Consider the following 14,437-nt stretch of genomic DNA (forward strand, 5'->3'; position numbering starts at 1 on the left):
TTCTGTGCATGCACCATCGCAACGCGCCAGCTGCCGGACTGTTGCTTGACCGGCCGCACTACTGCACAATGGCGAGTCCGAAGCGTCGCTCTGCCACACGAGGCGGCTCACCATGATTGCGCTTTGTCCCTTGCGCGGCTCGGTACTTGGGGTAAACCCCAGACACAGGCCGGGGCCCCGGTGCCTGTGACTGATTCACCCTCACTACCTCACCACTGACGTCGCCCCGCCCGTGCCGCATTGCCAGAGTGTCTTCCGATGCTTCCCCGTCTGCATACTGCTGCTTTCGGCGAACAATGCACAAGCAGCCTTCCATGTGCGCAGCTTGCGGGGTTGTCTCTGCCCCATGTTTCTGCACGCTGGGCAGGCACCATACATTCCCGACGGAAATGAAACCGATAATAGGGCTGTAACATAAATCGCGCACTTGTCTAGTTCTCAGCCTAGCCGCACTAACCTACAAGCGTTTCTATCTTGAGCATGAAGTCGACCATTGAGGTAAGACTTCCTTTCCTAGCGCGCGACGCAAGCACATCGTGGGAAGGGTAATCAGAAAAGCAGTGCCTCGGAACGAAGTCTATATACGTGCGAACAGCTGCTTGACTAGATTAAAAATCAGAGCACGCACCTCGGCTTTATACTTCCTGCAACCCTCTCGGCCCACGGTGATGAGATTACTCATACTTGGCGTCTTTGCGCGATGAGGATTTCGACTTGTCTGCAAACGAGGTAGAAGTCCTCAGACATTGGAGATGAGTAAACTGGAGCAGGCATACTGCTATAAGAGCATGGGTGGTCGGCAGCATCTGTTTCTCGACAGCGCCTTCAGGGTGAGTGAGAAAAATGTCTGGAGAGCTTGTTTTCGTAAGTGAATTGTCTCTCCATTGTCCGTTACCTACAGAGCTAACGTGTTCTAGGTCACCGGTGCTGCCGGATTCCTCGGTGCCAATGTCGTTCTTGAGGCCCTGAAAGCTGGCTATCGCGTGCGTGGCAGCGTCCGCAAGGAATCACAAGTCAAGCAGCTGGAGTCCTACTTCGGCCCTGAATTTGGCTCCCAGGCGGAGTTTGTCATCGTTCCGGACATTACCAAGTCAAGTGCATACGATGGTCTTCTTAGCGGTGTCTCATATGTCTTCCATGTTGCCTCTCCTCTTGCCCCTCCGGTGAGTGTTGTGCTTCCATTGGAGTGAAGACCTACTCATTGATTACAGAGTACGAATTGGAAGGAGGGCCACATCAACCCCGCCGTAAACGGTACAGTCGTCATTTTGGAAGCAGCCAACGAAACCAAGAGCGTCAAGAAGTGTATCCTCACCGGTTCCATTGCTGACCTGATCCCATGGCCTGACTGGCCTGCGCCTGAGGAAGCCGTGACCGGTTTGTGCGATCCAATACCCACATACACTGGCATTCGCTGAAAGTACAATCATAGAGGATCACAACTACGACTTGGATGTTTCTCCGGACCTCGACTTCAAAGTTAGCTTTGCCGCCTATCGCGCATCCAAGCTCTTGGCCGCCAAGGCAGCCCGGCATTTTTTCGCTCAGCAGAAGCCGCACTACGGAATTGTGAGCCTTCATCCTACCTTCATATTCGGCCACCACCTCCTGCAGACCTCCCCGGAAGACATTTCCGGGTCACGGGCGATGCTGTGGGCCTCGTTAAAGGGCCCAGACCAGCGGGTTCCGATGCTCAACCATGTCCATGTTACGGATGTTGCGCAGGCCCATATCAAAGCTCTGGACCCGAGCATTACCGGCTATCAGAAGTTCATTCTCTCGGCGGAGCCCGGTTTCTCGGACTGGGATGAGGCGCTGCGGTTCGTGAAGCAGGAATATCCGAACGAGCAGTGGAGCAATGCGCCTTCCCCAGGCAAAAGGAACATCGACGTCAGTAAGGCGGAGAGGATGCTGGGCATGGACTGGATTGGCTGGAAGCAACAAATTATGGATACAGTTGGGCCTCAGCTGAAGCTGATTGAACAAGGCTCTTCACTTTGAGGATTATTCTAATGTCATGGTCCAAACATTGCAATATAGATCGGCACTCGTGAACAATTAATCAGGAATGTTGATAGTGCTTGTGATTTGCGGGGTTTGGAAGCCTTGCAATTCAGAAATCCTTTCTCTACAAACATACGAAAGCGAGCGCAATCATAACACGTAATCGGCGAGCCCTGAAATTTTTCGTTTCCGGCGTGCGCGAAACCATCTGCTTAGATCTTTTGGGTGCCAGTGGACCCTCCTTCGTCACGTGCTTAGTAATACGTCACCGGTCGCGCTTGCCCTACTAGGCAGCCACGCAGCAAGTAGATCATCTCACTCCTACGTAAACAACCAACTTAAACCGCAACCTACCCCTTCGAACAGATCTTCCTGTAACATCCTCGACAGCCATCTCTGCAATACCGCCGCTATGGCATCGGATTCCGACCCGCCGACCTCGCTGGCCGAGCTGCCACTCGATGTCTTGACGAACTGCATCATTCCTCACCTGGACGCCACGAGCTTCATGGCGCTCTGTCGCACTTGCAAAGCCTTCTACGATCCCTCATTCCGCCAGGACCCATCCTTCTGGAGGATCGCGGCGCAATCGACCTTCAGGATCGCTGAACGTCCCGCCAAGGTTGCCGATGGCGCCCACTGGCAGAAGCTCTACAGGAATCTCATGCACAACACCCGCGCTTACACCTGGGGCGAAAATTCACGTGGTGCCTTGGGACAAGAGGATCCCGACGAAGACCCGCCCGCGCCACCTCGCCGGGGCATGCTGAGGGGCATGAGGGGCCCCATTATGAGGCGCGGTCGCCCCCCGGCTGCCAGGCAGATTGACCAACGCCCGTACCCTTTTGAGATGTTCGAGTCAAAGGATCTTGGTATCATTGCCGACCTTCAATGTGGCGGCTGGTCGACCACCCTGCTTACCTCCAAGGGAGTTCTCTACTCGGTTGGCGCCATTGATGGCCTTACTTTCACCGCGGATCAGGCACGCGTTCTTGCTCCGCTCAAATACCCGGCGGGTTTCCCGCGCTCAATTGATCGCTATGATCCATCGACCGCCATCAAGCAGTTTTCCTCCGGCAGGTCTCATATCCTCGGTCTCTCGGACAGCGGCAAGATCTGGTCGTGGCATTCGATGAACGAGCCTGCCTGGAATATTGCGTTTGCTGAACGTGACATTTCAGAGAAGACCCAAGTATATGGAGAAACGTCCCACCTTCATCGCAACCAGTCCATCTCATTGGGAAGCGGATCCGTGCGCCGGGTCGTTGGTGGATGGAGTGTAAGCTCCGCTTACATCAACGGCACAGGAATTGTACTCTGGAGCCCCGCCAACCGCAAGCACTATGGTTCAGACATCGGCAAAGATACTTTAATCGTTCAGCACACTGTCCCTGTGCCCAAGACGAACTATGTTCGACCTGCTAGAAGCGCTCGCGATGCCGATGACGCTGCACGTGAGCTTGGCCAGACCATCGGCGAAGTTATTAACCACGTCATTCTCGAGCATTTCGTTCTCTTCGTCACAGACCTGGGCAAGTTCTTCACCGCACGTATGAGTTGGAACGAGGGCGATACCACTGGCCATGTCGAAGACATCGTTGAACTTGTAGCTCTACGAGCTGACCAAGACACCGTCCAAAGACGTGCGCAAAAGCTTGATGTTCAGGGAGCGTTCAGATCCTTTGCTGCATTCAAGAATGATGGCGAAGTCATCACTGGCACGCAGGATTACTTGGCGGCCTGCTGGGACCTCCGCCTGTCAAACGAGATTCCCGATGCGGCCAATCTAAAGAGGATTCCAGCGCTCCAGAACTCTGGTGTAATTTCAATTGCCTTTGGAGATTACCACTACCATGCGCTTCACTCTAACGGTACCATTACCTCGTATGGCAGAGAGCCCAAACGTTGCGGAGCACTTGGTCTTGGTGGCCACGGCGAAGCTGAGAGTCGTTTGAGAGGCCTTGTACAAATCGGAGATACCAGAGCACTATGCCAGCATGGCTACACTACCGGCCGTAAGATTTTGTTCAATGATGTCAATCGGCAATGGATTAAGTTCTTGTCATCTGGAGGAGTGGATGTTGCGGAAGCTCAGGAGCGTATCAGGATGACGATACAGAACGCGACTGCTCTCGGGGAACTCAGTGAATGGATTGAGCAGCAAGGCTCTGACTGGGACAAGGAACCTGGGATTGCAGCCGCTGATGAAGACGGACTTGGGACTCACTACGCTTTGAGCGTTGCCGCAGCTGGATGGTACGTTGAAGTTTCTCTATGTGAAAGGGCGCTAACTGGGGAGTTGCGGATAGGCATAGTGGAGCCCTCGTACTTGTCAACGACGAGCTGTCAAAGAAACTGGAGGAATCGTGCCTCTTGAAGGAGGGAGAGAGTGACTTCAGCAAGGTCAGTCGAATACTACCTAACCTCCTAAGATGGGCGCGTGACGCCATTCTTGGTGCAGACTGCACTAACTCGCTCAAGACCTTCGGTCCCAATCCGTCCGAGTTCAATGCCCCCTGGAACCATGGCGCCGCAGCCGAAGAAGGCGTGTGGTACAAGTGGGCACGCGACCGTTTCCCGAGGTTGGAATTGTCCAACGGCGAGCAGATGCCTGGCAGCGACGATGTCCCGTTCGACCAATGGAAGTACCCGAGGCCGAACTTTGTGTTGGACCAGGACTTTGAATAAGGTTCGGTGTGAATCACAAGATGGTCGATTTGAAGAGCTGGTATTCATTTGAAGCTGTCCACGATACCCATGGCATTGAAAGGGAGTTTACGACGAGTGAAAGCTAACGACATGACTCACGGGTTCCGTCGTACTCAAGGCAGTCACGACTGGATCCACTACAATCTTGTACGGCTACATCTGCAACTTGGAGCGAGTGTTTCGTTCCACACTTGATCAGTAAGAAGTGGGCCGTTCTATCCTTCTCGATGGGCACTCGAAGGAGCACTAGCGACGGAATGCAGATTTGGGTAAGATGCAGTAATGCTCTTTGAGCAGTTACTGATTTCCTGAAAGAGCAGGCCGGAGGTTTTGAATACTGAACTGGCGGGTTGATAGAGCGATTGACTAGGATCACTCCAGAAGTTCTATAGTTCATTCAAATCTCATTATTCAACCAGACTCCTAGTAACGGATATATAACACACTCTAACTGCCCAGAGCTTTTCCAAACCAGCCATGAACCCCGATTCATTTATTTGCCGATCGTCAAGAACAACCTATCGCCGACGTCGCCCAAGCCCGGCTTGATCATGCCCTTGTCGTCCATCTCCTTGTCGCAGCCACCGGCAAAGACCTCGACGCCCTCGGGCCAGGTCTCGGCCGCCTTGCGCAAGCCGTCCTCGCTGGCGATGACGGCGCACACGATGACCTTCTTGACGCCCCAATCCCGGAGGGTGTCGATGGCGGCGCAGGCGGTGGCGCCCGTGGCGATGACGGGGTCCACGATGATGGCGAGGTCCGAGGGGCCGGCGGAGACGGACGGGTTGGAGGCGGTCGGCTTGTGGTAGGGCAGGTTGTTGTAGTACTCGACGGGCTGCAGCGTCGTCTTCTCGCGGTACAGGCCCAGGTGGTGGACGGGCACGGCGGCGGGCAGGACGGAGAGGAGGGCGTCGGTCATGCCGAGCCCGGAGCGCAGGATGGGGACGAGCGAGATGCGCGAGGGCGAGATGGTGGTGACGGGGAAGCTGTAGCCGAGGGGGTTTTGGTCCTATATGATGGATGCGTGGGGTAACCTGTCAGTGGGCTTTGCGGCAATCTGCGAGAGGGTGGCCGGGGGGTTGGTTGTGAGAGGGAGCTGAGTGGCTGGCCCGGAGGCTCGCGGAGAGCTGGTCGGGATGTCGTTGTTGCGATGGAGCATGGGGGAAAGGGAAGCTTACGGTTCCTGCGGAGGTGGTGGTCAGGCCTTTTGCGAGCGCCTCGACGCCGACTATGGTCGAAATCTCATGGATCAGCGACTTGACTTCCCGCGTGCTGGCGCTGGCGGAGCGCAGCTGCGAGAGCTTGGCCTGGACACACGGGTGTGTGGAGACGTGGACGTTGGATGGTAATGAAGCCATGGCGGATGGGGGTGTGGACGGAAGAGCTGAGGGCGAGGGCGGAAACGGCGGTGGGCACGGCGGGTATAAGGGACAAGGCGCGGGAGGACAGAGGTCGCTGTTTCTTATGTACTTCTATCAAGGGGAGGAGCGTGCAGCGAGCGCGTGGATTGTGTAGATAGCGGTGCCGCCCGCCGAGCAGCGCGGTCGGTGGCCGACGGCCAGTTGTGGAGGGGCACAGCTTGCTCTCTGGGGATTAGGCCGGGCGACGGCCGAATCCCTGCCGCGGATCCTCGCTGGAAGGCAGGACACACGCACGTTGTCACCAGCCGCCTGACCTGTGGTTGACCCGCCATCCAGGCCTCCCGTACAGCGCAGCAGAGTCGGCACAGGGCCTTCATTCGACAATGGCTGGCCATTGACTGGACGTTCCGCGACTCACTCGGGTCCCTTCTTCTCTCGCACTCCGGAGAATTGCCCTTCGCAGCGCTGATCCACACGCTCGCGCTCGCGCCCGCACCCGCGCCCGCCCGACGGAAGCTTGGCTCCACCGCGCTTGCGCCAGCGTTTCGGAGCCCACGACAAACCGATAAGATTTCTGTCCATGGCAGAGTCGAGCGCGGCTGCCATCGCGCGCGGTGCGCACAAGAGCAGGAGCAGCTGCTTCGACGACCAGCGCGCGTCGCTGCGCTCGTCCAGGCAGTCGTCGCGATCGCGCCCCAATTCGCCCTTGGGAGCCGACAGTCGGGACCGGTTCGCGGAGCGTAACCAACTGTCGGCTGCTGACGCTGCGGTGGCTGGTACGGCTACGGGTCACAGCAGCTCGACGCCGCTGCAGGCAGCCGCTGCACGCCATGACGGCGCCTCCAATGCCGACGCTCGCCGAGCGAAGCACCGCACCGGCACCACCCAGCCGAGCAAGCACCTTCGTGACACCAGCCATGCCGCCCAACTCGGCAAAGAGAGCAAGCAGAGCAGACATCGCAGCAATGTTGGCGGGAAATCCCCCCGCAGCAAGACTTCGTATCAGTCTCGCCAGACGACTCCGGAGAAGCCCCCCAGGACACCAAAACACCAGATCGTGCACAAGTATACGCCTCCAACTAGACACGATGACATGGACGATGCAGCCGCGCCATCGCCAGTAATCGGTAGAGGCGGTCGGCGGAAGCTATGGCAGTCACCATCCTTTGAAGATAAATTCGGACACAACACTCCCCACGGAGTCTTCGAACATGAGGGGAATTTGGCTGAGCTGAGCGCCCTGCCTCCAGTCATACCGCAAAGTCGAGACAGGACACCCAAATCGCGGTCCAGCGGGCCGAGTAGACGCAGACAGGACAGCCAAGGAGGTTCGTACGGCTCAAGCTCGAGTGGAAAGATTGCAAGGCCGACGACCAAGTCAGCGGCGGCACAGCAGCCGATCAGGCGCACGTCGAGGTTTGCGACGCAGCTGTATACTGTGTCGTATCTCATATTGTTCGCTATCCTAGGGACTCTGGCTCGTCTAGGTGTTCAATGGCTTACTTTCTATCCCGGAGCCCCAGTCATCTTCAGCGAGCTCTGGGCTAACGTAGGAGGCTCGTTGATCTTGGGGTTTCTGGCTGAGGACCGCAACCTGTTCCGCGCAGAATGGGGGACACCCGCATTCTTTCCCGCTACGAAATCTCACGGAGGAGATGAAGAAATGGCGAAGCTGTTGAGCGAAGCGAAGGCTGCGCACGGAATGGTGAAGAAAACCATCCCACTGTATATCGGCCTAGCGACGGGATTCTGTGGCTCTTTCACCTCTTACTCATCGTTCATGCGTGACGTTTTCCTTGCTCTTTCCAACGATCTCCCTGCGCCGTTCAACCACCCTTTCCCTTCTGGAGCCACGCGTCCTGGCTACAGCACGACTGTATCCCGCAACGGCGGCTACAGCTTCATGGCCATCATCGCCGTCATCGCGACCACCATCGGCCTCTGCCTCTCCGCCTACACCTTCGGCGCACACCTGGCCCTGGCGCTCGAACCGATCACACCCACCCTCCCCTTCCGCTTCACCCGCCGCTTCCTCGACCGCGCAGTCGTCCCAATTGCCTGGCTCGCGTGGCTAGGCGCCATCTTCATGACCATCTGGCCGCCCGATCGCCCCGGCGGTCCCTCGAGCAGCAGCAACAGCAGCTCATGGGCCAACGAAACGTGGCGCGGCCAGGCGCTGTTCGCGTGCGTCCTCGCGCCGCCGGGCTGCCTGCTGCGCTTCTACGCCAGCCTCAAGCTCAACGGCCTCATCCCGTCCTTCCCGCTCGGCACCTTCGCCGTCAACGTCTTCGGCACCGCCGCGCTGGGCATGGCGTTCGACCTGCAGCACGTGCCGCTCGACGACGGCGGCGGCGGCAACGACGTCGCGAGCGTGCAGAGCATCATGGTCGGCGGCGGCAGGCTGGGCTGCCAGGTGCTGGAGGGCGTCATGGACGGCTTCTGCGGCTGCCTGACGACCGTGTCGACGTGGGTCGCGGAGCTGAGCGGGTTGTCGTCGCGGTTGAGGCACGCGTACGCGTACGGTTTCGCGAGCGTGGCGGTGGGGCTGGCCGTGTTGGTTGTGGTCATGGGGAGCGTGAGGTGGACGATTGGGTTTGACGCGGTGGCGTGCGCGACGACGAGGTGGTCGTGAGGGGTGGTGGCGGTGGAGGTTTGGCGGGGAGCTGGCGTGCCATGGCTGTGGGTAGGAATACGGTCCGAAAGCGGAGGAGGAGGATGAGAGGAGGGATGGCGATCGAGACTTAGCTTTTTCTTCTTTGTGGATATTGCTGGTGTTTAAGGAACGAGATGGAAGTGGGCCTTCGAATGAGTATGTACGATGCGATGCAGGGCAACCGGGCGTTCTGGTAGATGGGCTTTGATATATTCCCTGGGTGGCGTTTTCTATGCAAATGCATATTTGCAGTTCTACTTCTGCTGCTCTTGCAACTCCGCGTTTATACAAGGCCAGAAATTAAGTGGGAGTAACACTGGCACCTAGATGTCCATAGGGTCAGTGCAGGCGGCTGAAATGTTCAATGCGATGTCCTTTGAATACTTAGATGGCCAATTGGCGGATTGGGACGTAAAATGAGCCCTCGGCATAGATACAACCCCAATGACGGAGACTGTTTGAAAGCTCAACCACTCAAGTGCAGTAGTCCAATCTCCAGAACCCTTGCCAGAATCCTACCACAAGCGCTATCTGGAGCGGTGTGAAGAAAGATGTGGCTGATGAACATGATACGATTATCTGGGATGGGGAGGCTTGCGCTCATGACGTAGGTGGAGTGCGGACACAGCCGTTAGGAAACAGGCATATTGCCCGCAGTCGTCGTTGCGCCCGGACCGTGCTTTCCGTTCTAGACGATGGTCGGCGGACGGTGTGGCTTTAGGGGCGCGGATCATCACAATAATGCAGATTGGCAAGATCTGGCCAATCCTGCTTTGGAATGCCATGGCTGGGGATCCACTGCTGCGTCTTCGACAGCTGAACTTCAGAGAATGGTGTGGAGCGTTGTGGCGCGGGAAAACTCCATTGATCGGTTGGCTGTGGAGCTACATTTGCCTTGTGAGGTTTGGTGGTGAAGAGTGTGGTGATTGTGGTTGGGTTATCAAGCTACAATATACGTGCAAAACATGCGGACTAAATAACGATGATTGGAGATAGGGAGGACAATGCACAAAGTAGCCCTCAGCGCGATGCTGCGATTGGACAATCGCGATCATGCGCTGCCCAAGACTCTCCATGGGCATCATCGCCTCGTCATCCTGCTGGGGAAGCGGCTCTTTCCCCATCGACGCAGATCTGAGTATGATGTTGACCTGCATCCTGCTAATCCCTAAGCAGAGAAGGAAAACCAGAGCACGTGGCAGACCATTTATTGCAGGCCGTGGGTCTACGTAGTACGATGGGCCTCGTGAGCCCCATCTAGATTGACGGCTGTATGGGGGGAAACGATAGAACCCGCCGGCACCGGCGAAAACATGTGGCGTCAAGATTGCGTCGGGTACCTGTTATCCTTGAAATGTGCGTCACCTCTAGTTATGACACGCGTGGCACGGAGCGAAACGGAAAATCGGGCGGCTGCGAGGGCGCGTTGTTAGTAAATAATGGCCCAGGGTCCTGTTTACGGAAGCGCGTTTCGTTTTGTTGTTGCTGTCGCGTTCGCCGCCCGTGCGGAGGTGGTGAGCTTTGTTCTGCGGGCCCTGCAGGCATGGTGGCAGGTTTGGCGCCCGCCACCGCCGCCGTGTCAACGCACCCAGAACCCAGACCGTGGCGCGCGCAGCGGCTGTGCACCGCAGTGTGGCCCCTGACTATCGTACGAGCGGCGAGTCTCGTTGCGTCGTCGCAATTTGCGAGCAGAAGCAGCGTAGCAGCAGTGCAGAGAAAATTCGGCGTGGTTCGTGCCAGGTGCCGAATGCCGGGGGAACACGCGTACTGCTGGTTTGGGAAGCTCGCCCAGAGCACCTGTTGGCGTCATCCTGGGCAGGTTGGCGGGAGAATCTTGGATGACGGCAGCGCGGTCCCCCGTCGATGACCAGTGCACGTAGTGCATCGATTCGCCGGCAGACGGCACCGCTGGACATGGGTGTGCGCGAGATCGCCGCCGGGGTAGTGTGGGTCGTGCGCGTCTCCAGTGCGCACCGTACTCTATCATGACGGCCGGCAGAGTCGCAATAATAATGCGCACGAGGGGCGGTGTTTGCTGGCGCCGGGACACAGGCGGACGAGGCACGGCTGCACGCGCGGAAGCGTAGCCGTAGTGGTCGCGGTTGGGACCACAGGCGCGGACCCATGAGAAGCTGAAGCTGGGCTGATAGTGCAGCGCAACCATGACGTTAGCGAGCAGTGGGCCCGTCTGGGGAAAGCGTGCCAGGGATCGCCGTCTAGACAGCGTGCGCAGCGCGTTGATCCGGAAAGCTCGATGGCCAGCCGCGGGCCCCAATGCGGCAGCACCAGCTGTTTCGGCCATAGGCTCACGCCAGCCTTTGCCCAGGTGGCCGAGGGAAGGGGCGCCATCGCGCTGCGATCGCACCAGGGCAGGCGGGAGATTGCGAACCTATGACGTCGCGGTCAGCCACATCAAAGCAGGTCGCACGAGGCGGGAGCTTGTAAATTAATACCCCTTCACCCGCCCGGTGCTTGTCCCCTACCATCTGCTTTCCTTTGCATTTTAAGATACCCCAACACGATACCCACCCGCCCACCTCGCCCCGATACCCCACACAGCCCGCTACGACTCGATAATACACCATGGCGTCCAAGGCTGTCAACCGCCCCGTTGACACGCAGGTCAAGGAGAGGGATGTCAACAACAAGCTCCAGCTGTACGGAATCTACTCCGGTGAGTCCTTCTGTCAACACGCGTCACTCCGCGCGCCCAAATGCGCCAACGCTAACATGCGCCCAGCCTTCACCAACGGCAAGGTGCCCTCCGTATGTTTTCCTGGTTGCGCCAATGTTGCATTCCTGGCCTTTCTGACCTTTCCCACAGAACAAGCAGATCGATGTCGCGCTCAACAGCGCATTGGCATCAAAGCCGCTCTCCTCTGCCTCCAAGAAGCTCTCTTCCGACGGTCAAAAGCTGGTCGGCGACGTAAAAGACGTCATTGAGGCGGCCAAGCTCCTCATCCTCACCAAGAACGACGGCAACCTGCTCCAGGACTTCGTCTGGCAGACCCAGCAGATCCATGGTGGCGATGCGAAGAGCCCCAACGCTCCCGTCGACAAAGACACTGCGCGGCAACACGCCAACGAGGCTCTGGAGGGTCTGAGAACTCTTGGAACCCTCATCATCTCCAACGGCCAGTTCAGGAAGCTCCGTACGTGACCAATTCAACACTCAAAAGTCCACCTGCTGACGTTCTCCCCAGTCAACGATGCCCAGATCATCCTGAGGGACATGGTCGGCGATGCCGCAACCAGGACTGCCAACAGGGTGAACCCTACCGAAGAGCAGCTTTCGCAGCTTGATGAGCCCGCTGCCGACAACACCTGGCATGAGACCCCCGACTTCAAGGGCATGAAGTCTGAGTACCAGGAGAAGCTTAGCAAGAACAAGCTCTTCGCCAAGAAGGAGGCCCAGAGGGCCGCTGACAACAGCGCTCAGGTCGCCCAGAACGAGGGTGGCGAGGTCGGCGCTGATTACGCAGTCGGCGATGCGAAGCAGAGGCTTGACGAGAACATTCCCGACGAGCGTCAGGATCAGGCCAGGCAGTACCGCGAGCGTACTCAAAACTATCTCAAGGACAAGTTGCCCAAGGAACGCCGTGAGCAGACCATCTGGCGCCTCAAGAAGATGGTCGTCGAGGTCCAAGGTCACCAGGATTGTGAGTTCAAATCACCGGGCTCATGTACGGGCTAGACTAACGCGATTTAGACATGCGCGCTGTTGAGACTCTTCTCCGCCTCGCGGAAGAATACACTGGCCATTCAAGGAACCTTGCTGGGCAGGGTTCCGGGGCCGTGAAAGGTGCCCACAAAGACGACGCTTTGCAAGGAGCTGAGACTGACCTTAAGGTGCGTCCATAGGACTACTTAAAAATCAACATGTCGAAACAGCGCTGACCAATCTTAAGACCCTCCTCGAGCGCTTCGCCAACAGCACCTCCCTGGACGATCTCTTCGACTCGATCAACCAGATCTACAAGGATGCCGACCGCGACCCTGATCTCAAGAACTGGTTCAAGAACTTGGACACTTACATCCGCAAGTGCCTCAAGGAGCAGGGCTACATTATGCAGCCGGTCGCCAACGAGGACTGGAACCGCCTCTATGACCAGGGTCGTTTCCTCCTCCGTGAGCGTTACAGGTCTCACACTGATCGCATCGTGGACGAGTTCAAGTTCCTCGGTCACCAGTTTGACTCTGACCCTCAGAACAAGGCCTTCGCCAACGCGTTGAACAAGCTCTTCCTTGACCTTGGTCAGGACGAGTCTGGCGCGGCTGCCTTCAAGCCTCATCTCCTCAAGGACTTCTCCGAGGTTATCATCCCCGCATTCTTCGAGAATGTGCGCTACGTCCCCATCCCTCGCATTGAGTACTCCGACCCGGAGATGGATGCTATTGTTGAGAACCTCGTCATTGAGGGCGACAACTTGGCGCCCAACGTCCTCGAGTTTGCCAGCGACAACCACTGGCGCTGGGGCCGCAAGAAGATCACCAACAAGAACAAGAACAAGGTCATGATCTCCGTGTCTGGCGTCCAGATGGATCTTCGCGATGTCAGCTACTACGTCAACAGGAAGAAGGGCTTCCCCTCTATCAAGGATAAGGGTGTTGCTGATATCTTCCTGGGTGGCGATGGTCTGAGCTTCAAGATTTCTGCCGAGACCGCCGACAAGTCGGATGGTCAACACTTCTTCAAGGTGTCGAAGGTCGACGTTGATGTCAAGAACTTCACTGTCAAGCTCAAGAAGTCCAACCACAAGCTGCTGTTCGGTCTCGTCAAGCCTCTCCTTATCAAGGTCATCCGTCCTGTTCTTCAGAAGGTCCTGGAGAAGCAGATCAGGGACAACTTTGTCATGGCTGATGCCTTCTTGTATGACATTCACCAGGAGGCTGAGAGGGCCAAGGCCGAGCTGAAGAAGAACCCCGACCCGGAGAACGTTCAGAACCTCTACCAGCGCTACGCCTCTGCGGCGCAGAAGAAGCTCATGGAGATGAACCAGAAGAAGGAGAAGGCCAAGGAGGCCGTTGCCGACAAGAAGGTCAACGTGGCCGTCACTCAGCACGACAGCATGTTCAAAGATATCAGCCTCACTGGTGGCATCAGCTCCAAGGCTACCGAATTCAAGGATCTCGCCAGGCAGGGTGAGAAGTGGGAGAGCCCTGTCTTCTCGATCGGTTCGGCCAAGGAGACGTCGAACCTCCCCAAGATCTCGGCTGTCACCCGCAAGCCCCACCGTACGTCGGTCGACAACGCCGGCCCTAAGGGATATGGGTCGGGTGAGTACGCCAATGGCAACCCGAACTTCCAGACGCAGCACTTCCAGAAGGAGGTCAACCAGGCCTTCGACGGTACGACCGAGGGTGCTGACGGGCTGAGGACGGGAATTCCTGCGGCCAACGGCCACCACACGACGCTTGGCACTGCCAACCCTGTTCTCCAGGGTTCTGTGTAAGAAGCTTCGGTCACGACCTAGACGGATGATACCCCAAGCGGTTACGTTCTTTGCTTGAAGAATTTCCTAGCCCGTCACAGCTTAGCAGCTACTCTCCTCAGTGATACCAAAACAAGCGTGCGACATGCAGTTTGGAACCGGAACCGTAATGCGGAGGATTGAAAGGGTTCGGTATTTGGGGCGCGGGGTGACTTTTCATTTGTAATACCCCTTCAATTGCCTTTCTTCTGCCTCTTCTCTCCTAGTTAGCGACGAAA

At 57.3% G+C, this 14,437-nt stretch overlaps 5 protein-coding genes across 5 annotated transcripts; 4 read left to right on the top strand and 1 right to left on the bottom strand.

The window, feature by feature from the left end:
- Positions 1–843: 843 nt before the first annotated feature.
- SLS55_001824 (uncharacterized protein) lies at positions 844–2,001 on the top strand (the record flags this gene model as incomplete). The annotated part of the gene is made up of 4 exons (XM_066773312.1): positions 844–864; positions 918–1,163; positions 1,212–1,377; positions 1,433–2,001. The coding sequence occupies 4 exons, from the start codon at positions 844–846 to the stop codon at positions 1,999–2,001; spliced, it is 1,002 nt and encodes a 333-aa protein (XP_066635879.1).
- A 415-nt stretch (positions 2,002–2,416) lies between these two features.
- SLS55_001825 (uncharacterized protein) lies at positions 2,417–4,692 on the top strand (the record flags this gene model as incomplete). Its single annotated transcript, XM_066773313.1, has 3 exons — positions 2,417–4,260; positions 4,314–4,407; positions 4,486–4,692. The coding sequence occupies 3 exons, from the start codon at positions 2,417–2,419 to the stop codon at positions 4,690–4,692; spliced, it is 2,145 nt and encodes a 714-aa protein (XP_066635880.1).
- Positions 4,693–5,206: 514 nt separating this feature from the next.
- On the bottom strand, positions 5,207–6,071 carry SLS55_001826 (uncharacterized protein; the record flags this gene model as incomplete). Its single annotated transcript, XM_066773314.1, has 2 exons — positions 5,207–5,722; positions 5,892–6,071. The coding sequence occupies 2 exons, from the start codon at positions 6,069–6,071 to the stop codon at positions 5,207–5,209; spliced, it is 696 nt and encodes a 231-aa protein (XP_066635881.1).
- A 1,152-nt stretch (positions 6,072–7,223) lies between these two features.
- Positions 7,224–8,706, top strand: SLS55_001827 (uncharacterized protein; the record flags this gene model as incomplete). The annotated part of the gene is made up of 2 exons (XM_066773315.1): positions 7,224–7,229; positions 7,390–8,706. The coding sequence occupies 2 exons, from the start codon at positions 7,224–7,226 to the stop codon at positions 8,704–8,706; spliced, it is 1,323 nt and encodes a 440-aa protein (XP_066635882.1).
- Positions 8,707–11,310: 2,604 nt separating this feature from the next.
- On the top strand, positions 11,311–14,180 carry SLS55_001828 (uncharacterized protein; the record flags this gene model as incomplete). The annotated part of the gene is made up of 6 exons (XM_066773316.1): positions 11,311–11,401; positions 11,468–11,493; positions 11,552–11,879; positions 11,931–12,386; positions 12,437–12,576; positions 12,636–14,180. 6 exons carry the CDS (start codon positions 11,311–11,313, stop codon positions 14,178–14,180), a joined length of 2,586 nt encoding a protein of 861 aa, XP_066635883.1.
- Positions 14,181–14,437: the final 257 nt, after the last annotated feature.

Source organism: Diplodia seriata, assembly GCF_021436955.1.
Source record: "Diplodia seriata strain FDS-637 chromosome Unknown scaffold_2, whole genome shotgun sequence".
In the NCBI taxonomy this organism is placed as follows: domain Eukaryota; kingdom Fungi; phylum Ascomycota; class Dothideomycetes; order Botryosphaeriales; family Botryosphaeriaceae; genus Diplodia; species Diplodia seriata.